The sequence below is a fragment of the Diabrotica virgifera genome, chromosome 7, assembly GCF_917563875.1.
Source record: "Diabrotica virgifera virgifera chromosome 7, PGI_DIABVI_V3a".
Classification (NCBI taxonomy): Eukaryota; Metazoa; Arthropoda; class Insecta; order Coleoptera; family Chrysomelidae; genus Diabrotica; species Diabrotica virgifera.
This window is the reverse complement of record NC_065449.1, coordinates 127,574,248-127,599,191: the sequence shown is the minus strand read 5'-3', so window position 1 is coordinate 127,599,191 and position 24,944 is coordinate 127,574,248. Positions and strand designations below refer to the sequence as shown.

Here is a 24,944-nt window from a genome sequence, read left to right as displayed (position 1 = left end):
CCCGTTAGAGGATAGTCTAACCACACTCTGCTGCAGATATTTTAATATATGCAGTTCTTCTTCGTTTCGAGTTGATTCAATTCAGTCTACTTGCATAGCCTCTTTGATAAGGGGTAGAGACCCCGAAACACGGTGTCAGAGGATGGCAAGAGACTCGAATTGAATCAAAACGAAAACGATTATTTTCTTTTCTAATTCAAATCATTCTAACCACTTAAAGTCCTATGCTTTGGCTATCTGTGGGCATATTTTCAGCCAAATCGATTATAATGTATTTTGGGAATGGAGGAAAATGTAAAAATAGTTATTTATGATCATCATCATCATTGGCTCGACAGCCCTTTCTGGGTCTTGGCCTGTTCCAGGATTCTTCTCCACTCTGATCTGTTTCGTGCTTTTTTTCTCCAGTTTTTTATTTTTAAGGTTTTTATATCATTTTCTATTTGTTCTAAATATCTCAGCTTCGGTCTTCCTCTTGTTCTTTTTCCTACTGGCATCTGTTTGAATATTTTGTTTGGTATTTCGCCTTCTTCCATTCTTTCTACATGTCCCATCCAACGCAGCCGTCCTATTTTAATGAATGTTATGATATCTGGATCCTGGTATATTTCGTATAGTTCAAAGTTGTACCTTCTTCGCCAAATTCCATTTTCTTTTGTGCCCTTATATATGTGTCGCAAGATTTTTCTTTCAAAGGTGGCTAGCAATGTTTCCTCTCTTTTAGTGAGTGTCCAGATTTCTGAGCCGTATGTGAGTACCGGTCTTATTAGGGTTTTGTATATTTGGCATTTTGTTTTCCTTGCGACGTTGTCTGATCTTAGTTGCCGAATTAAGCCATGGTAACTTTTATTGGCAATAAATATTCGCCTCTTCACTTCCTCTGCTACGTTATTATCAGATGTGACTAGGGATCCCAAGTATGTACAGTTTTTTACCCCCTCAATGTTGTATTCTCCTATTGTTATATTTTGTGGCTGCCTTATTTCTGTGTTTTTACTTACCTGCATATATTTTATTTTGTTCTGGTTGATTTTCAGGCCACTATTTTGTGCAGCTCGTTCTATTTGATTGAATGCCTCTATCATTTCTCTTCTTGATCTTGCGATTATGTCAACATCATCTGCAAATGCTAGTATTTGCACGCTTTTATTAATTATTGTTCCTCGAGTATTGACTGTTGTGTCCCTCATTATTTTCTCGAGTACAATGTTGAACAAGATGCATGATAGAGCGTCTCCCTGGCGTAGTCCCTTTTTCACATCTATTGTTTCCGTTAGTTCGTTTTGTATCCGGAGTTATTTATGATATTAATATTAAAAGTACACGTTTAAGGCACGCATGTGAAAATTTTCAGAATGAGCGAAGCGAGTTCTGCAATTCACATGAGTGTCTTAAAAATGTACTTTTTAACACGCATATCATACAATATTTTTTCTACAAACGTAATTACAGGGCAATATCCACAAAAATTTTACTTGAACTTGACTGACATTCCATTTTTATATTTTTTTGACATTACATCAAAATTGCCTATACGGTCAATACGAACTGCAGTGCCATACAAATTTTAAAGCACTAGTGCCTTAAAGTGGCATAATGATCGTATGGAGTGCTAAAAATTGCATTTTTAACACGGTTGTAGAAAAACGATATTTAAACGTTTTATACACTATAAAATTTGATCAAAAACTGATTTTCCATCAAAATAACTTGTTATAAAGCCATATAATGATATTTTTGAGTCCCTTGTACTAAAATATATTTTTTTCATTGATACTTTACGATGTAAAATGCAAATTTGTTTAAATAAACACCAAATCATGTATAATCGCATAAAATGACATTTTGAGAAAAAAAAGAAGAAGACATTTGACCTTAAATACTTATTTTGTATTTGCTGTCTTTTTCTATAACAAAAGTTTGTTATTTATAGAAAAAGACAGCAAATACAAAATAAGTGATTGATGTGATCGTTCATGGGGCTTTTCATTCAGTCATTTGTTTCGAGCTTCTGTCATGTGTCACATAATATTAATATATCTACGTCATACGTTATTGGTATTGCCAATGATTACAAACCAAAGACGTATGACGTAGATATATTAATATTATGTGACACATGACAGAAGCTCGAAACAAATGACAATCGATGAAAAGCCTCTTTCTACTTTTTTACATATTACACAGCAATTTTTTTGTATGTTTGTTAATAAAGACAAGTTACATTTTCCTACTATTCTTTGTATGTCCTGGTGGCCGGTGGGAGGGGTTTTAACACCCAAACCACCCCCTGGGTGCGCCACTGGTGCCATTAGTATGAGATTAGTAACAGCCATAACAGGATGTTTCTGTCGCAGCTTAAGGTCTGTTAAGAAGACTTATTCTGTCTGTCGATCTCACTCTATCTATATATTTAATATCGTTCTGTATTTTCTTGTTTGATAAGATCTACGTACCCAATCGTCATTATTATCATGCACATTACCTTTTTGGAATCCCTAGTTTGTCCATAAATACCTATATAAGTAGTACACGTTGTTTTTTAATGCAACCACATTTTAAAAATTACGTTTGTTTTCTGTTATCCACCTTGTTTCAAAATATAAAAGATTGAATATAAGAAATAAAACAAAGCAGGATTCGTCCTTTAAATCGCTGATACGGTAGCGAGGTTTGATAATTGCATTGCAATTTGCAACCCAGAAAATAAGCTATCTTCCAAAATAAGCAACTTGTTACAGAATATGTTTGTCTTCAATCAGAATTGTATTGATAATTTTCAAATAACAAGTTCAATAGTTAATTTCAAAGTAAGCTGCTTATTATTACAATGTTAATAAATGCTGAAAGTTATACCTACTAAGTGAATAAAACGTTAATGGAAGCCATCAAGATGAATTATTACATATTATTTATAAATATTTACTTAAAAACGTAACTTATTTCAAACAATTTTATACTGTATTGTTCTGAAGCTATTTTCTTATGGCAACTTAGGATAAAACGCCAAATAAATTTAATTTCACACTTAAATTGTGGCTGATAGATAAATAAAATAGTAAATTATAATTGGTTTAACGATATATACTGAAACTTAGGCAACAAGGCAACACTGTATAATCAGCTGTCTATCAAGTTAGCCAACTTGTACATTCATAATAATCCAGTAGAAGGGATAGAACTATTAACAGAGAGAGAAAAAAATTACTTCTAATGCAAATTGTTGTTACCATCAGCAGTGTTGCCTGAGTTTCAATATTTATTTAAATCAACGAACTTGGTTGAAATATTACATATAAATGTAAATATTTACAAATTTATCTCGATGGCTTCGATTAATGTTTTTTCCATATTAGATATAAGTTCACCATTTATTAACATTTTAACAATAAGCCCCTTACTTACAAATTAACTATCGAATATATAATATATGTATTTATTAAACCGATTAAAGGCAAATTATGCACCTATATAGGTATATTTTTTTATTTTTAAAAATAAAATGCAAATATTGAGCATAGTTATTTATTAATATTATCTTGCCCAAGCATACTTTCGATCTAAGTATACCTTCCCAGAATGAAGACATTTACTTAAAATTAACGATATAAATAACATACACTGGACAAAGGACAAACAGATTAAAATATTTGAACGAGATAACATTGTTCAGAGTTTGGTGGTAAAAATATACGGTGATGAGTACATTAATAACTGGCAAAATAACGGAAAACATATTACGTTGTGAAATAAATAGATATGAAACCAGTAGAGGTGGGAAATTATATATAAAAACCTAGAAATTTACCTTATATTGATAGTTTGGCCACGTATCGGAGTCAAATTATGACAGAATTTATAAAATTTTCCTGCCACAGTTTGACTCCTATACGTCGCCAAACTCATCCGATACGTCTTAAGGTGAGAAACTATGAATATAATGTAAATTTATAGATGTCTATTGATAATTTCCCACCTCTACTAGTTTCATCTCTTTTTACCTCTCAACGTATTATGTTTTCCGTCTTTTGCGTTATTTTGCCTGTTCTTAGTGCACTCATCATACTGTATACCTATTCAGCAAGAATGTTCTTATTATAGAAACTAGCTTCAACTCAATTCAATTATCAAACCTTGCTTACACATGATAACGCAAAAGATTGAAAACATAACACGTTGTGTAATAAAAAGAGTTGAAACTAGCAGAGGTGTTAAACTATCGATAAGAACCTATAAATTTACATTACATTACATACTTCACCATCTTTAGACAATTTTAGTATGAAAGGAGTATGACAAGCAGAGATATGTAAAGAAAATAGATCAGGCTAGTCATATGCCACTCAATGCATCGGGGTGTAACGACGATATCAGGTACGGTGGTCTAGCTATATTTGTCTGTCGTGCGAGTGTGAGCGTATCTACCAAGAGGTGGGAATAACGGAACGACAGTGACACACAGGCGGCGGCCATCATATGCTAGAGAGAGAAAGCTAAGCGCCGGTAGAGAGAGATAGATAGACCACCGACCCGAACTGTTCCGCGTTACGCTATTTTTCGAACTGGCCTAATCTATTCTGTTATATCTATGATGACAAGTGCCACACACAATTTTATAAAATTCTCCTGTCACAGACGTCTAAAGGTGAGAAACTATGTAATATAAATTTAAGTATAGCTTCCTATTGATAATTTTACATCTCTACTAGTGTCATCTCTTTTTATTTCACAACGTGTTATCTTTTCTCTCTTTTACGTTATTTTGCCCGTTATTAGCTCGCTCATCACTGAATATTTTATAAATTCTTGGCTTGTGGCAGGTGTCGTCCATTGACGACTCTCTGGAATTGACCTAGCAGCTTGGTCTTCTGCTTCTGGCCAAAGTCTTTTATAGGCGTCTGTCAATCATTGGAGGGTTTTGAATTTTAAACTTTATCGCAGAGTAAATGTTGAAAAACACTTTTTATTATACCTAATAAATAAACAATATTTTAAACTTATTTTTATTTATAAACATATTTTCCGTATATTAATTTTCGATATTGTCAAAAATAGAGATATTCTTGAACAAGGAGCACATTATTTAGACACTTTCTATACAACTAATAACGCATTTGATATCTGATGAGATTCAATGTATAGACTAGGTATAGAGATCTTCTTCCTTACGTGCGGTTTCATAATCAGTTAAAGTGGACTTTAAATTTTAAGTTGGTAACCTTATCATATGGGGCTTTTCATTCACAGTCATTTGTTTCGAGCTTCTGTCTTATGTTGTATAATCCGTGTATTCGCCCCGTGCGTCTCCCCTCTATTTAAAGTCACGTGACACGCTGTCAGATTTTGTAAGGACGTTTTAACATTGAGTCTTATGGGATTATGTTGTTAAACTTGAATATTTTATTTTGTAGTGATCATAACCGAATAAAATTGTTAGAATTCATTAGTTATTAATTTATAGTGTAATTTATAGTGCAACAAAATATTTTCTTTTTCGTTAATAAAGATTTATTGACATAAACTGCGATAGTGAGGTTATGTATACATAATCAAACTGTTGGAAAGTGAAGAATTTATATCAGATTAAGAGCGTTTTTATTTTCTGTTTATATTAATACATCATATCACTAGCGTGACACGGTATTTTTTTAAATGTTCCATTTAATCATACAGAAAGCGTCCTTACAAAATTTCAAAAAACCGCCACCATGAGCAGGTCGGTCGATTTTGCCTTGACACTTTGTTAACGCTCGGAGCCAATATTAATATTGTACACATATTATACAACATCTGACAGAAGCTCGAAACAAATGCCAATCGATGAAAAGCCCTATGGGTAAATGTCAATTTTAAAGTGTTAAACATCAACTAAAGTTCACTTTAACGTTGACATTTACCCATATGAATTATTGCATTGATAAAGGTAATATGAATAGTCTCCCGTTTTATACCGCTCACGTGGCTTTGGGAGTATAGCAGGGTAGTCTGCTATTGACTCCGTGCGTCTCCCCTCTACTTACAGTCACGTGACACGCTGTCAGATTTTGTCAGGACGTTTTAACATTGAGGGCCGGTACTTTATGTCTCCGTTAACAGCCGGTTAGTTAACCGAGGTTTAATCGGGACAGAAATATATGCAAAACATAGACATAAACGCAATTATACTTATTATTATATTCATAAATAATTATAATAATAATTATAATTGCTTTTATTACAACGCAAGAGGCCCTATGGGGTACTTTTCTGTCCCGATTAAACCCCGGTTAGCTAACCGAGGTTTAACCGGGACATAAAGTACCGGCCCTTAGTCTTATGGGATTATTTTGTTAAACTTGAATATTTTATTTTGTAGTGATAATAACCGAATACAATTGTTAGAATTCATTAGTTATTAATTTATACTGTAATTTATAGTGCAACAAAAATATTTTCTTTTTCGTTAATAAAGATTTATTGACATAAACTGCGATAGTGAGGTTATGTATACAAAATCAAACTGATAATTAATATTGGAAATAGAAGAATTTATATCAGATTAAGTGCGTTTTTATTTTCTGTTTATATTAATACATAATATCACTAGCGTGACACGGCATTTTTTTTAAATGTCTCATTTAAACATACACAAAGCGTCCTGATAAAATTTCAAAAAACCGCCACCATGAGCAGGTCGGTCGATTTTGTTTTGACACTTTGTTAACGCTCAGAGCGAATATCTAGGGCCTACGGTATACAAGGAAGGTAACACCTTCAACCACCTTCAACAGCGTGCCACGCTTCAACCGCCTATTATAACCCCTGGTTTTACCCAAGGTACTCATTTTATTCAGGCTGAGTCGACCTGGGGCCTATAAAAATTTTAAAAATGTCTAGTTGTTCTTGCCGGCGGTAGGATTTGAACTCCGGACCACCGGCACGCGAGCCAAGCACACTACCGCTTAGCTACGCCGGCCCCGACGTAGCCTTAGCCATTTATTTATTAGCCTTAGCCTTTATTTACAGTATCATGGCCTTAGCTATTGATAAAGGTACCAACTTAAAATTTAAAGTTCACTTTATCTGATTATGAAACCGAGCGTTAAGTCGTGTTCTCACTATTAAATAATTTGATTAAACAGTTTGAGCAAACTCCGGAAGTACGTCAAAGTGGCTAGTTTGATCAAATTTTTTTTATTGAGTTGTCTAACTTGTTTGTACTTTACTTAAAATTAAAATTTTTCATTATTATCCTTATTATCCACAATGAAAACTCAGAATGTGACGTCACTAACTTTCAGTTTGCTCAAACCAGTTTGATCAAGTGGACCGTAAAGACCGCGTCCCACCATCAAATAATTTGATCAAACTGGTTTGAGCAAACTGAAGGCCCCGTCTCACCATCAAATAATTGACAGTTATTTGATCAAACTTGACAGTCAAACTTGACTAGTGACACAAACTATACATACTAACTGTCACTTTGTGTCACTAAAGGCCCCGTCTCACCATCAAATAATTGACAGTTAATTTGATCAAACTTGACAGTTAGTGACACAAAGTGACAGTTAGTATGTATAGTTTGTGTCACTAGTCAAGTTTGACTGTCAAGTTTGATCAAATAACTGTCAATTATTTGATGGTGAGACGGGGCCTTGACTGTCAAGTTTGATCAAATAACTGTCAATTATTTGATGGTGAGACGGGGCCTTGAAAGTGACAGTTAGTGACGTCACATCCTGCGTGTTCATTGTGGATAATAATGAAAAATTTTAATTTTAAATAAAGTACAAACAAGTTAAGGCTCCGTCTCACCATCAAATAATTGACAGTTATTTGATCAAACTTGACAGTTAGTGACACAAAGTGACAGTTAGTATGTATAGTTTGTGTCACTAACTGTCAAGTTTGATCAAATAACTGTCAATTATTTGATGGTGAGGGGGCCTAGACAACTCAATACAAAAAATTTGATCAAACTAGACTGATAGTGAGAGCACAGATTTTTAGAATTTCAAAAAACTGCAATTGTGACGTCACTTTGACGTACTTCCTCAAGTACGTCAAGTTTGCTCAAACTGTTTGATCAAATTATTTGATGGTGAGACGCGGCCTTGATAGTCGTGACGTCAAATCAATGTTGGCTACTCTGAAAAGTTTCCAAACAAAGCAAAAATTCACACGTGGTGTTTGTTTTGGTTTTTATAATTGGAATATATTGCTTATTGTAAGATGTTTAATTTTTACAAAATGGTAATGTGTTGGGTGTTGGGTACCCGTGATTGTAATCAATGCTCATAGTATATTTCCCACCATATTTCCATATAGGACTGGTTAAGAACCTGAAGAGCAGTAAGTACTATGTAGTGTGTAAATCCTTGATTTTGTGTAAGGGCATTTATAAAATTAAAAGCAATATGATTGATATGACTAACAAAGATTGTGTCTTAAGAAAAAATGTGCAGATTATTGTTAAAATAAAATAAAATTAAAATGGATTACACAAATCACGTGTATAAACAATTCACAGACGTCAAACCTTTGCTTTGTTTGGAAACTTTTTGGACCTTTTGACGTCGCACTATCACGGTTCATTATTTGATAGTGAGAACCGGAGATATGTCAACAATAGATCTGGCTAGGGATATGCTACTCAATGCATCGGCCTCCTATACTGTGGCATCGAGGGGTAACCAAAGATATTATACACATAGATTTGGTCAACTCCGAAAAATAGCGTAACGCGGAGCAGTTCGGGTCGGTGGTCTATCTATCTCTATCTACTGGCGCTTAGCTTTCTCTCTCTAGCATATGATGGCTGCCGCCTCTGTGTAAAGGCCGCGTCTCACCATCAAATAATTTGAGCCAACTCCGGAAGTACGTCAAAGTGACATCACAATTGCAGTTTTTTTGAAATTCTAAAAATCTGTGCTCTCACTATCAGTCTAGTTTGATCAAATTTTGTGTATTGAGTTGTCTAACTTGTTTGTACTTTATTTAAAATTAAAATTTTTCATTATTATCCACAATGACCACTCAGGATGTGACGTCACTAATTGTCACTTTCAGTTTGCTCAAACCTTAGAATATAAAATAAAACAGGAAGGACTCTGTCACATATCAACAACACTTTAAATTTCTAGCGGAAGTCGGCCATCTTGTACTTCTGTGGATGACTCATAGTGTTTACGTTTTACGAAAGCTGAACCTCTTAGTTGGTGTTATCAAGTGTTTTTACTTTTAATTTTCCTTTTGCGACGACGTTTACATTAATTTTTTATCATATTTATCTGTAGTTAGGAGTAGTATATATATTAGTTACATAGTGTTAGTATAAGTTCGTTAAAAAGACTATAAAATCAAAATGGTTAGTTGTGCGTCTTGTGGTTGTACTATGACCGAGAAAACTAAGAAAGAAGGAATTACATTTCATAGGTAAGCTGTGAATTATATAAATTGTCACATATATGTAAAGTTCTGCATGACATGCATTAAATACATTGTATTTGTATGTTTAAAAGTTGCATAGGAACATCAAAGATCAGCTGTGTGCATAGGCGTACCATCTGGTAAAGTTCCTGTATATAATGTGCAATCAATTAATTGAAGTTATTAATGTAAAAAATGAAAAGATCATTTCAGAAACAACATGAGTCATAAATCACAAAAACTGTTTTTAAAACGCTGTAGAAAAAAATACTTTAAAATAATTTCACAAGCCTGTACATTATGCATCACACATTCTTTTTTATTTTTTTTTCTTAAGTCATACTATGATTTTTAGGAATATATATGGTTTATATATTTATATTGCTTATATTGTTTCAGGAAAGAATTAAAAATTATATTTTTTTTGAAATTTTATTGTCTTTTTCAACAGTAAAAGGATTAATCATCATTAATTGCATCAGTAGTAGGCCAATGCATAATCTCTTCAAAACATGGTCTTATTTTTTCTTTTAAATGTACTCAATTAGCTTGCATATATCTTCAGTTTTTTTTTATTAATTGGTACTCTACCATTCGGATAGGTCACGACTGTTGGTAAAAATGAAATTATATCATTTATATTAATTTTAAAGTTGTTAATGACAAAACCATTAATATTTTCCGATACTGTTACAGTCCCTGGTGGGTTTAAAGAATAAAAAAATGGTAGTAGTTTAAAATCTAGGAAGTGATTTTTTATCCCTTTCGTGTTTTCTGCCCATTTAGTCTAAAGACATACATGTTTTTTTATAACGTTTAGACCACCAATTTTAAATTCAAAAATATTCTTCAGACTTGACGTACTTAATCCATAAGAAATGAAACAACTTCATTGGGACACTTTTGGGCTTAACTCTCATGGTGGGTGTGAAATGTCCCCTTATTTTTTTTGCATATTATGAATTCCAAAGATGTTGTAGATTAGTTGAAGTAAATTTAAAGTCACCTGCACAAAAAATAAGTGGAAGTCGAAGATTTTGCATGTAGTCAAACTTCAAGGCAAACACTGGCTTCCTCTCAGAAACAACATCAGTAGATGACTCGTATTTGATATAAGCTGCAGTTTATTACAGCAAGTTAAGATTGATGTTGTTTCTGCTTGGAATGGTACGTTGACATATAAAAAACAGATTTATGAAGAAAATTTAATATTGTCAATCATTGAATCAAAATTTTGCAGATTAGGTACAATTTCATTATTTACATTATTTGTAGTTTTCCAAAAGATTGTCATAGACGAACATTGTGGATTAAATTCGTAAGAAAGCCAGACTGGTTACCAAAACCATCAAGTGTTCTGTGTTCATGCCACTTTGCCCAGGACTCTTTTGATAGAACCTCTAACCTGAGAATAAGACTACTAGCAACTGCTGTCCCTACAGTAGAAGTGGACCGATTGAAATATGTAAGTAGTAATATAAACATAAATATTAATAGTTCACAGGAGGTTGGTGTTGGAATACAAAATTATGTCAAATGAGTATCTGTAATAATGTCCAAAAGCAATGAATGCATGAGATCAATTTGTTCATTCATCAGTGTACTTTGAGTATCTAAAGTGCGTTTTTTATTGATAATGCTCCTAAAAAAATTTAATTGAAGGAAATTTTGACAATTATGTAAAAGTTAAGTTTTGTTGTTTAGTACGTTCACTACCAAGCGTATCATATGAGCCATATCTGACTTCCCATTAACCAGAGTCTCACCTGCGAGCCAGGGTAGCTAACGGGTTAATGTCAGAATATGATTTTGTTCGATTAAATGTTTCACATATTTTGATTGGTCAGGATGTTTATGACATTCACTGTATGTTATTTCAATATTTTTTTGTTTTTGACCAATGTAGACAGCAGCAACATTGCTAGTATAGTTGTTCCATTTTATCTTTGCCCATGCGTCATGATTCATTTTCAAACAAATTAAATCAAAACATAAAGTGAAACGTACGTCGATGTGTATAGTATATACAGTGCGTCCATAAAGTATCGCATAAATTCATTATATCGTAAACCGGCGACTTTAAGGAAAAATCCCAACACAGGTCGATTTTTATTTTTAATTTCCGATTTTTTGGCATATATATATATCATACTAGTGACGTCATCCATCTGGGCGTGATGACATAATCGATGATTTTTTTAAATGAGAATAGGGGTCATGTGATAGCTCAATTGAAAGGTAATTCAATTCTCTATTCAGTAATATAAACATTAACATAATAATTATTTAGACAAGGTGTTCAAAAAACTTTTTTTAATTAAAATAATTGAGGCAAAAAGAAGAATGTATTTGATTTATCTAATTTTTAAATACGTTTTATTATTGTCAGAAAACAGGAAAAAAATGTTTATTTGAAAAATAAACATTGTTTTTCACTTAATTCAATGTTAAAGTTGCCACCCACCTGCCCCTTGCCAGTTTAAACATTTCGTTTAAGCGAAAATCAATGTTTATTTGTCAAACAATTTTTTTTTTGTTTTCTGACAGTAAAACGCATTTTGAATTAAAGAAATTACATACCTACATTCTTCTTTTTGTCTAAATTATTTTAATTAAAATAATGTTTTTTTGAACACCCTGTATAAATAAATATGTAAATGTTTACATTAGTGAATAGAGAATGGAATACCCTTTCACATGAGCCTCAACATGACCCCTATTCGCATTTAAAAAAATTATCGATTACGTCATCACGCCCAGACGGATGACGTCACCAGTATGATATATATTTCAAAAAGTCATAATTTAAAAGTAAAAATCGACCTGTTTTTTTTTCCTTAAAGTCGTCGGTTTATGAAATAACGAATTTATGCGTTACTTTATGGACGCACTGTAGTATACAGTATATACAATGTATATACACATCGACGTACGTTTCACTTTATGTTTTGACTTAATTTGTTTGAAAATGAACCGTGACGCATGGGCAAAGATAAAATGGAACAACTATACTATATTTTAAAATTATTTTATTCTGTGCAAGATTTTTAATGATGATTTTTAAAATCCATTTTTTTTATCTTTTGAAATTAAAAAGTAATGTATATAAAGTATTTAAATATGTTCATTATTACAGGTAAGATTATACAATCCGATGGTGTTGAAACCTCTGTGTGTAGAAAATATACCAAGGAACACTCCAGACCCAGCCTTAGAGTCTAGAATAGCTGTACCAGGACCTTCCCACTTTCGTTTACCTTCTCCGATTCCAAATGTATCATCCACTGTTACCGTCAACGTGCCAGACACACCAAGAAAAAAAGCTTTGAAGAGAAAACTTAGGGAAGAACAGCAAATAAATATACTTCAGGGCAAGAAAATCCGAAAACTTCAAAATTTAGCATTGCAAAGAAAAAAACAAATGTTATCTTTAAGAAGCCTGGTTAAACAATTGAAACAAAAACATTTGTTATTGGAACAGCAAGAAAATGTATTGTTGGACCATTTTGGTAAAAACAATGAATTGATTAAACGGCTGTTCCAAAAAAGCCAAAATAAAAGTGTTAAACGGATGTATGAACATTCAGTAAGGACTTTTGCAGTGACATTGCACTTTTTTTCTCCAAAAGCTTACAATTATGTAAGAAAATCATTTAATAACTGCTTGCCACATCCAAAAACTCTTTCAAAGTGGTATGCTTCAGTTGATGCTAAGCCTGGTTTCACATCTGAAGCATTGGATTTTTTAAGAGTTAAAGTGGTCAATTCAGAAAAGAAGCTGCTTTGTTCATTAGTTTTTGATGAAATGTCCATTAGGAAACATGTAGAATTTGCAGGGGATAAGTATTACGGGTATGTAGATTGTGGTAATGGACTCAGTGGTGACAGTGTGGATATAGCCAAAGAAGTGTTAGTCTTCATGCTTGTTTGCATAAACGAAGCATGGAAAATACCTATAGGTTATTTTTTTATGGCCGGAATAAATAGCGAACAAAAAGAATCTTTGGTAAAACAAGCACTTACATTATTAACAAATGTAGGCATAACTGTAACAAATATCACTTTCGATGGCACTTCAACAAATTTTAGTATGTGTTCATTGCTTGGCAGCACATTAAATAAAAATAATATAACGGCTCATTTTCAATTTAATGATAATTTATACTTTTTGTTGCCTGATCCACCACATATGATCAAATTAGTCAGAAATTGTTTTGCAGACAGCAAGAGATTTATAAATTGTGATGGGAAAGTAGTAGATTTTACATATCTTATAAAACTAAATGAGCTACAAGAAACTGAGGGACTTCATTTGGGAAATAAATTAAGGAAACGGCACATTCAATTTTTTAAACAAAAAATGAAAGTTAGGCTTGCAACACAACTCTTAAGTCGATCTGTATCAGATTCTTTACTGTATTGTACCAATAAACTCAAATTAAAAGAATTTAATAATTGTACAGCAACATCAGAATTTATTTTACTGATGAATGATGCGTTTGATATTTTAAATTCCCATAAAGTTAGCGACTTTGGATACAAGCAAGCAGCATGTTCCTACAATATTAATAATATTAAAGCATTTTATTTAAAATTTTATAAATATGTTCTGGGATTAAAGTTGATTGATGGGCAACCAGTATTAGACTCCAAACGAAAATCTGGTTTTTTTGGATTATTAATGGGCCTCAAGGTTGTACTTGGTTTGTATGAAAAATATGTTGAAACCAGTATTATTAAATTCATACCAACATATAAAATAAACCAAGACCATATAGAATTATTTTTTGGTGCTATAAGGTCTCAAGGGGGTTATAACAACAATCCCACCTGTAGACAGTTTACTGCAGCTTACAAAAAAATTTTAATTCATGCCGAGGTAAGGGATGGTGGAGCAGGAAACTGTGTACCGTTGGAGGACATTAATATCCTTAATGTAACATCAAAAAACAAAGTCCCAGAACAAATTATTAATGAATCAGTCACTAGAAGAATAGATTTAAATGAACATGAACCTTTGACAGATTTATTAAATGATCATAATTATGCATTTCAAATGGATAATGAACATTTGACAAACTTGTTAAATGATCATAACTATGCATTCGAAATGGATTCCTTATCATCATATTCTTTAGAAGTGGTTACATACATTGCTGGTTTTGTCAGCTTTAGACTTGGTAAGATATTACAGTGTGAAAATTGTATATCTGAACTATATGGTGTTAAGGAAAATTTTTTAAATTCGTTGATTTATCAAAAATCTAGAAAGGCTCTTAGTTACCCCAGCTATGATGTTATTCATATATGCTTAAAATGTGAAAAGTTCTTAAGAGAGGAGAAGATCAAACATGGAAGTAAAATAAATAAACAGGTTGTTTACATACAAGTACTGGAATATTTTTCGCATCAAAATTTATTTGAAAATATGCAACCACATGATGTAACTCCGTTAGAGAGTCATAAAATACTCTTAATTAAAAGTATCTGCCATCAGTATTTGAACACTAGATTACATTTTATTTGTAGAAATGCGCTCAACGAGATTAGTATTAGAAATATTTGTACAAAATTAATACTGTTTAAAGGACAATAAACACTTCTTTTTAATCTAGTTTTATTTTTTTAAAGCATCCTTTATGTTAATATATGAAAGTCATAAATGTCTGATAATGTACTGTGTGGTTCATTTCAAGATGCAGTAAAGGGATTGCAGTGATAAATAGAAATGTTAAGTTATTGGCTTTCCAAATTATTTTAGAACCTAATTATTTGGAGAAAAAAAATTGTAAATGCAACAGTACTTTTTGATCTTCCAACTTTTGAAATCGAACAAAGAGCTATTTGAAATAATAAATGAAAATAAGTAACAGTTTGTGTGGCCATGTGTTATTGTATCATAAAACAATCACAAAAATTTTAGCTAATAACAACAATGAATTTGATGTTTGCACAAACATGGAACATAGCAGCAAATATTTGTGATCATTTGATGATACAAAATGATCAATGACCGTACACAGTATTATTTATTATTTCAAATAGCTTCACAAACAATAAACTGTTTATATTTACCTATTTTCGATTTTAGAAAAGGGAAAACAATTACTGTTGCATATAGATTTTTTTACGAAAACCTAAAATTAGGCTCCAAAATAATTATTGAAGACAATAATTGAATATTTCTTATTTACTATTCTAATCCCTATGCTGCGTCATGAAGTTAACCACCTGGTAAAATTGTAAATTAACATGTATTAGTGTATTTATATAGACATACATATTTAGTATGTGTATATTTGTATCTCATGACCACAAAAATAAAAAATAGTGTTACAATGGATTTATAATAATCGTAATCATTGTTAAATCTATTTTCTTTTCTAAAATTAATATCCTTTAAATGTTAGATTTAAAACTATTTGTCAAGAGTTTGTCTAGACAAAACTACTTTTTGATCGGACTTTTTTATATATATGCATTAGATATATTTTTGTAAGGACAAAAACATTTTTCACATTAAGCTTTTTTCGGTAATAAAATCGTTAGGAAACTTCTTTTCTACCCTCTTTCAACGGTACGTCACTGGAGGAGGAAATCAAAATCTGACAGCTGGTCGCCATTTGCAACTTCCTTTCTGCCACCAAGTCATTTCGCATTGTACTCCTTCCTGTTTTTTTATATTCTAAGGCTCAAACCAGTTTGATCAAATTATTTGATGGTGGGACGCGGCCTTAACTGTCGTTCCATTACTCCCACCTCTTGGTAGATACGCTCACACTCGCACGACAGACAAAGATAGCTAGACCACCTTACTTGATATTGACGTTACACCCCGATGCATTATTTAGCATATCCCTAGCCAGATCTATTCTTGACATATCTCTGGGTGTAACGCCAATATTAACCCGGAAGTAGTCGCGCTCACTTCTGTAACGTGAATAGTCGCGTGTTAGATTCTATCTCAAAATTGGAATTTAAATACGGATTTACAACAAATTTTTATTTTATATTATTTCTAACAATTATTAAAGCTAATTGGCTGTCCCCATAGCCATAAATTCCACAAAAAGAAGAAGAAGAAGAAATAAATAAATAAAAAAATCCTACGTATTACTACACCCTTCCTCGAGGCACTTACGAAATTTTTTCAAAATTTCAAAATTTTTCATCAAGTTATCGCGAAAAAGGATAAAATGTGAGATTCTATCTAACGGCGTGACTACTCGCGGGTTAAGTACAGTGGTCTAGCTATCTTTGTCTGTCGTGCCAGTGTGAGCGTATCTACCAAGAGGTGGGAGTAATGGAACGACAGTGACACACAAGGTAGATTATTGCATACTATCTATGAACCTTGAGTGACACAGAGGCGGCAGCCATCATATGCTAGAGAGAGAAAGCTAAGCGCCGGTAAAGAGAGATAGATAGACCACCGACCCGAACTGCTCCGCGTTACGCTATTTTTCGGACCTGGCCTAATCTATTGTGTTATTATACCTATGGTGAGAACACGACTTCTAAAAATATTTCAAAATCAAAATTAGCGAAATCAATCCAGTCTTTCTTATAGTTATAAAATAAAAAAAGTACGAGTCAGAAAACGTTGGAGGTTGTCAAATAAAATTAGAGGATGCCAGAAAAAATTGAGTACAGCGACTGTACATGGCAATTGATTGTATCCCCCGTCGCATGGCGAAGGAAAAAATCACCAGTTTTATATAATATTATCATTCCTTAAAAAAGAAATTCCTTTTTAAAAAATGATAGTATAATTATTATAATATAATATAATTATATAATATAATATAATATAATATAATATAATATAATATAATATAATATAATATAATCTAATATAATATAATATAATATAATATAATATAATATAATATAATCTAATATAATATAATATAATATAATATAATATAATATAATATAATATAATATAATATAATATAATATAATATAATAATTATACTAATATTATTAGGTAGGTATAAAAAACTTTAAGAGAAAAAGTAACTTTTAGACCTGACAACAATGCATATAATAAGACATATGTTTTAAGATTCTCAGTTGCCAATGGTGTGATCTGACTTAATCTCCTTGGAATAAAATAGTCCTAATATCCACAACAAAGAAATCTATTACAATTCTTATTATCACGAATAATCTTTACATTCTCTAGATAGCAACAAATTTAACTATAACCGCTTCGTTTGATTATAATGTAAAAATCAATTCTGAGTTTTCTGGATCAGAACTTATAATTTATTACTTATTCAAAATCGCGCAACACTGTAAGAAAACGGTTCCTTCGAAGAGTAAAAAGCTTGCAACAATTTTGATACTCGATTCTAGATCCTGACCCGAATATTAGCGGCGTGTAATTTGTGTTGATAAACTTGAATCGCGAAATGGCCTGTTTATTATCGGTGGCAATTATGTAGTTCACTTTTTCAGCAATAAAACGACACTAGCATTTGTTTCAAGCTCTATTTTATTCTTCCAAGAAATAAAGTCATCATGGTTGGAAAACTCTATTGTATCGTATTGCATAGGAATGCTATGAGAAGTTTCATAATGTTTAATAAAGTCCTTTTTAAAAGTTGCATGATAATTACACACAGAACATTTATGATGAAATGTTTTAGTTTCTGCATAAACTGATACATTTGTGTGCACTTTTTTGACATGAAAGTTTAAACTTGACTTATATCTAAATTGTTTATCACAATGTGTGCACTTATAGACGTTGCCTTTAAGCACTTTTAAAGGGGCAATTGCATCAAATTTGTCGGGATGCGAACTTTTTACATGTCTTTTTAAATCATGTTTATGTTTATACACTTTTTCGCATTTCACGCACTTATTAATTCTTTCCACACCTAACATTTTCGATGTCAAGAAAATGAAATACATACTCAAAAGCAAACACAAACACACAACTGTAAACAGTAGAAATGATTGAATCGGAAAATTGATCTAACAGCTTCACTGTTCAATTGGTAATTATACAAAGAGTCTACATTCTACCACATCCAATAATATTTTAATATTAAATATCATGTAACCGCAGTAAATATCGGTTTTTATTATCACTAACTAGTCTTTTCAGCGTTTTAAATAACTCAAATTTCGTCGATGTTTATATAGGCAACCCAAATTACACGCCGCTACCCCTCGGGTCAAGATTTAGACAGAATAATTTTACTCGGACCGAAGACCCAAGCAGCAAGAGTTAGTCGAATATACGTCGATACTAAGTCATTTGTAGACCTTGACGTCGATCGACCTTAAAACGACATCGATTAGGTGTCGATTTGTAGACGTCTTTTCGACATCATAATATAGACGTTGATTTAACGTCGATTGTAGGGCGGTAGAATTTATCGACCAAAAATGAACGTTGAAAAGACGTTATGAAAGTAACCATCAATATTATAGTTATTTGATATAGAAATATCTATAAATCAAACTGAAAATAGACATTAGACAAACGAATGCGTAGTACTCTATAATGTACCAATACTTCGCGCGTCAATTCTAAAGTTTAGTTCAAAGTAAAAACACAGTAAAACATCAGAGGTACAGGTACAAAGCAAAACAACATTATTTTAATCGTTAGACCTATAAATTTAATATTAGTACCTATAACAATGATTTCACTCATCGATCTTCAAAAAACTTATCATTAAATAAATTCAAATTTTGCGCGAAACTTTCTCAGAGTTGTCATAACGGCGAAAAAGGTCCTGTCCACAGAATATCGAGTTCATTTTTTTAACCAATCAAATTATTATTACTTTGAAATACTATGTAGTGATTGGCTAAAAAAGGTCTTGCCGCTATCTGTGTATTTTGGATGACAATTGACGTTTTTGACAGTCAAATAGTCAAATCAAACAAAATGGCTTTGTTGGTTATGGTGGTGTAAGCCGTCTTCCGTTAGTTTACGTTTTCCTGTTTTTCTTGATCCATCGTGTTCAAGGAGTTCGCTTTTTTCCATCCATTGGCTCCTCGTTTATTAAATTAGTTTATATTTGGATTATTTCTTATTTCATCGTCTTTTGGTAGGCAAGAAGCAACTGAAATACAAACACCGACTCTGAACGAGTTTCTAAATTTTGATAATAGTCTTCAGGATACAAATGGTAAGTTCTTTTATTTATGGGAGTAATTTTGCACAACACTACCTTATTGATTTGCCAAAAATATTGTTGGTTTAAAGCACACAGTAAAAATTGACTTGAAAAAGCTTCCAATAGTGTAACAAATCATCTAATTTTTATAGTTATTACTGATACTATTAATGTAAATGGTCAAATTGTGTTTTCCCCAAACTTACAATTTTTTATGGGCATAGGTACAACCAACGATATAGGTACACAATGTTAGCATGCATTCATTATAAGTATCAATGAATAATTGCAAAAAACTAATGGAAAACCTTCTGTACTTTATTCAATGTGTTGTAAATATGTTTTGTTTCTAGGATTGAAGGTTCTACTTACAACATAGGTTCTAACATATATTAACAATTAAGGAACAGAACAGAAAAATTCTAAATATTTTGGAGAAATCAAAACCATTTAAAAATTCAGATTTACCTGATGACTTCAAAATAAAATTGCCAATAGAATCCTTACAAGACCTGGAAGAACTAGAGATATGTTTGGCAGAAGAAGAGAACTTCAACACTTTTGTAAGTTGTATACATCTTGTACCCAATTGTAGAAATTAAGAAAATTTAAATTTTTTGCTGATTTGTTTATAATAGAAAATTATTCCCTTATTAAACTTTCTTTGTATAAATTAAAAGAAATTAGTTGCACCTAAATGTAAAATAACTTTTTTTTAATTTATATTTTTTTAGAAATCAAACTGTGCCTCAATTTCAAACCTGAAAGATGTTACCCAGAAGAATAATAGGTTATTAAGATCTCTTTTGACAGATAATATTGCGAAGCATTTTAATTACTTCGGTAACAACTGGCGGCATGACAGAGTACATATCAAATAAGCGACCATTTAATTAACTGCGCTTAAACAAAGTGGTTCTAGGTGAGTCTTGTGGTTTCAATTTTTTTGTTTTTTATTAACTTGCTTCGATTGTAAACACGGCTTGTGAAGAAAATAAGGAAAGGTGTTTATACGGGGTGTTTCATTCTAAAATAGACATACTTTAACTACAGATAGGGCATGCCTAGGTGTTTTGCAGAAGGTTCATATTTAATGGGTTGTACTCCTTTAATAACTTGAGGTATAGGGCATTTTATCTATTTTGCCCAGTTTTTTCTTTCCAACTGCCTTGTATATTGTTTTTTAATCTTTTTTGGTCTTAATCTTTTTAAATTTCCAAACCCAGATTTAAAAGAAAAGTTAAGAAATTATATTTTGTGTGAATGGGTTGTAATATTATTTGCAGAGTGAAAAAACTCATTTTTAGTACAAACAGTTTTAGTCCGTATTGTGTAATTATGTTTCTGAATGAAACAACCCATATATTGTATATTTTTTGATACACTGAATTTTATTTTTATTATAGATGCGGTAAAACAAGGAACTGACTTTACAACTCATGAAGTTGAGAACGCTATTAAGCGCTGGTTAAAACATGCTCCTAACCGTAACAAGAAAAATTACTAATTTGGAATTGTTTTAATTTTAGTTTTTTATTTGATTAAACATGCAAAGGTTTTATAAAGAATCTGTAGCTGAACGCCAAATGTGTAGGAGGGTGGCTAAGGAACTTAAAAATACGATTGAAAGTCTTAATAGTAATTTAAATCAGGCTTCTTCCCTTGTTAGTAAAACAGTAGTACATAGTGATACCGTTAATATAATTTCTAGTACTGATGTCACTAGAAGTAATTTAAATCAGACTTCTTCACTTGTTAGTAAAACAGTAGTAGATAGTGATTCCGTTAATATAATTTCTAGTACTGATGTCACCAACTCTAAAGTTAGTTCTGAAAATTTAATTAATAGTAATAATATTAGTGAAATTGAAAATGACACGAGCATAGAATCTGACTTTGAAATGGATTTAGAGTTAATAAGTTGTTTAGATAATGCAAGTAACTCCAATAAATTTCAAAAAAACTCTTACGACTTACATGGTGAACTAAAGAGAGGGCAATTCGTAACAAAGTCACTCATAGTACAGTAACTGATCTTCTTCATGTGTTAGTTCCAGTTCATCCAGAATTACCTCTGAGTTCTAAGACTCTTTTGAACACACCAACTACTATTACCTTAAAAAAAGAACTAACTTCAGGCAGTTATGTTCATTTTGGATTGTAAAATTATCTTAAATTCTATATTTCTACAAATGATTCAATAATTTCAAACGATATTCTAATATCTTTTGATATTGATGGTTTACCTCTTTTTAAAAGCTCTTCAGTGCAGTTTTGGCCTATCTTGGGTTTAATTGTAAATAGCAGTATAAAAGTGAAACCATTCGCTATAGGTGTTTTTTGTGGAAATTCTAAACCTAGCCCACTGGCTGATTATTTGAATGACTTTATTAATGATCTTAAATTTTTACTGGAGAATGGTCTAACCTTTAAAGTTAAAGAATATAGGATACATGTTCATAGTTTCATTTGTGATGCTCCAGCTCGAGCCTTTATAAAATAAATCGCACAACGGTTATTCAGGGTGTGATAAATGTACTGAAGAAGGAGACTACTTTAAACATAGGATGATTTTTAATAACATTTTGGCACCAAGGAGATCGGATCAGTCATTTTTGCTAAAATCTGATCAGAATCATCATACTGGAATTTCACCTTTGGAAGTCTTAAATATAGGATTGGTTTCAAAATTTCCAATTGACTCTATACATTGTTTATACTTAGGTGTTATGAAAAAACTTCTTCTCACATGGATATGTGGTGACTTGCGTGTTCGGTTATGTGGTAGGGATGTTACAAACATATCAGAAAACTTATTTTTTTATGGAAAATTTGTTGTCTCAGAGTTCAATAGAAAACCTCGAAGTCTTTCAGAGGTAGCTCGTTTTAAAGCAACAGAATTTAGAACTCTTTTGCTTTATTTAGGAGTCCTAGTTTTAAAAAATATTGATAAGGCTATGTATGAACACTTTCTTCTATTGCATTCTTCTGTTACTATCCTGTTATCTAAAAGGCACTTAGCAAATTTTGGTTGTGATGTTCCTAGAAAATTACTGGACTGCTTTATAACCCATTCCAAAGACCTGTATGGATTAGAGTTTTTAATTTATAATGTTCATGTATTGTGTCACTTGAGTGAAGAAGCTCGGTTGTTTGGTCCATTGGACCAGATTTCTGCTTTTCCTTTTGAAAACTATTTAAATGAAATAAAAAAGTCAGTGAAATCGCCTAATAAACCATTAGAACAATTGTTTTGTCGCCTGACAGAAGCTAATACTATATCAGTAATTAATGATAGTGTCACAAAGAAATGTGAAATCCAACATTTTAATGGTCCACTGTTACATTTATCTTTTAATTCTACTAAACAGTATAATAAGCTTAAATATAATAATATTGTGTATACTGTAGAAGCACATTCCAATGTCAACTGTTATTGTCTAAACAAGGAATATTGTGTAATAAAAATTAATAACATAGTTAATGCTAAAAATGAATATTTTTTAATAGGTCAAAAGTTTACATCTTACGAATCTTTCTATAATTACCCTTTTGAATCAAAATCACTTAATATTTGCATCGGAAGTAAACTACTTCAAAATATGGAACTTTTTAATCTCGACAGTATAATTACAAAATGTATGTTATTCCCTCTTGATCCACCCAACAACAGTAAATGGTTATCATTTCCTTTATTATAAAGTAAATATTTTAGCATTATTATGGAAAAAAACAAACTTCGGCAGACTTTTACAAAAATAAATTTTACTTTTAATGGAGGAGGGTATACTTTTGAGAGGGACATTTGGCCATTTATGAAAAAAAATTAAATTCTTTCAAACATTTAGAAATGAGCAATGTAAAAGTACATTTTTATTTTTTCGAATCTAAAATAAATTAAATAAATAGTAATAAATTAAAGTCTTCTATCAGATATTGCCAAAATTGTAAAGTGGCAACATATGGTTTTTAAGGGTGCATTTAAATTTAAAATGGTGGGAAAATCAAAATTGTAAACCGTTAAATTCCTTTCATAAATTCTTAACCAAAATACTTCATAGAATACCTCGCATATTTTTCCATGTTGAATTAAAATATCATTGTCAAAAAATACTTTGATGAAATTTGATGATATTTCACTGAAGCGCAATAACTGTCTTTACAAAGTAATTTTTAAGAACGATATTTTATTGCAACATGGACTAAGTAAGATAGGTATTCTATGAAGTATTTTTGTTAAGAATTTATGAAAGGAATTTAAATGGTTTGCATTTTTCGTTTTCATCCCATTTTTAACGTAAACGCATCCTTAAATTATTGATGACTAATTGTTAAAGTTGTCATTTCCTTTGAATCACATCCCGCCATGACTATTTAAACATACTATTTTGAAAAATTAGCTTGCATATAAAAAAATTAATAATCATCTTGTGTTCTGCCGAATATTTGTTTTAAAATTTTATTTCGATAAAAAAATATTTGAAAAACAAAACAAAAATAAAAATTCCAATATTCGAATGGTCGTAAGTATTTTTTTTTTAATATAAACACAAGTTTTTAAGGATAAGTATAAAATTTGCAAGATGTTGATGTATAAAATGTAACATCTTTATTTAAAAATAGTCAAAAAATTTAAAAATAAAAATATTCTCGATTATGTTCAAATTTTTAATGAATTAAATTTTTTGACTATTTAAAAAAGTATGTTTTACACATCAATATTTTGCAAATTTTATGAAAAAGATTATTATTAAAAAGCTATATTTATTAAAAAAAAATACTTATTTATGACCATTCAAATATTATTTTTAAATAGCCATGGGGATGCGATTCAAGATTTTCAAAAAGATACATTATGATACATCACTAGATTTGAAATTTTGTGAAGAACAAAATTGTCACAAAAAAATTATCTCATTTCGGGTTAAACCGGAAGTAATAATTGAAGCACCGCCAAAAGCTGAATATTTATGTGATTTCAAAATAATCGGTTTATTAACAAAAAAGTTATTCACTGTTACCTGATCTCGTCACCAGGTATATCTTAGCCACCCTACCTGCCATTTGCTTTACAAAGTTTCTTGTATTTTATATCCATATGTCATTTTACAAAGTTTTTTGTATTTTATATAATAAAAGTTTTGACAGAGTTTTTGATTTCTTTACTATTTGACACAGGTTACGTTTGTTAGAGCAGCAGTTGCTAATCGGAAGACACATGCCCTGTTTATTTTTTAACTTGAAAATGCTAAAAATGAAGTGCATGTACATCCAATTGACGACTGAAAGCTGCCATTCGAAGAAACTATACCTGCGATAAATAACTTCCAACGTCTATTGTACGTCTATATAACGTTATCAGTGAGGTATATCTCGTCGTCGATTAAACGTCAT

At 31.4% G+C, this 24,944-nt stretch overlaps 1 protein-coding gene across 1 annotated transcript; it reads left to right on the top strand.

Moving 5' to 3' along the window:
- Positions 1 to 19,309: 19,309 nt before the first annotated feature.
- On the top strand, positions 19,310 to 24,700 carry LOC126888114 (uncharacterized). The gene is made up of 4 exons (XM_050656132.1): positions 19,310 to 19,562; positions 19,904 to 20,113; positions 20,285 to 20,472; positions 20,957 to 24,700. Exon 4 carries the CDS (start codon positions 22,118 to 22,120, stop codon positions 23,249 to 23,251), a length of 1,134 nt encoding a protein of 377 aa, XP_050512089.1. The 5' UTR covers positions 19,310 to 19,562; positions 19,904 to 20,113; positions 20,285 to 20,472; positions 20,957 to 22,117; the 3' UTR covers positions 23,252 to 24,700.
- The last annotated feature ends 244 nt before the right edge of the window (positions 24,701 to 24,944 follow it).

Bases quoted from the DNA above. Each gene is read 5' to 3' on its own strand.
- LOC126888114 (XM_050656132.1), top strand. From the start codon at position 22,118: ATGATTTTTAATAACATTTTGGCACCAAGGAGATCGGATCAGTCATTT.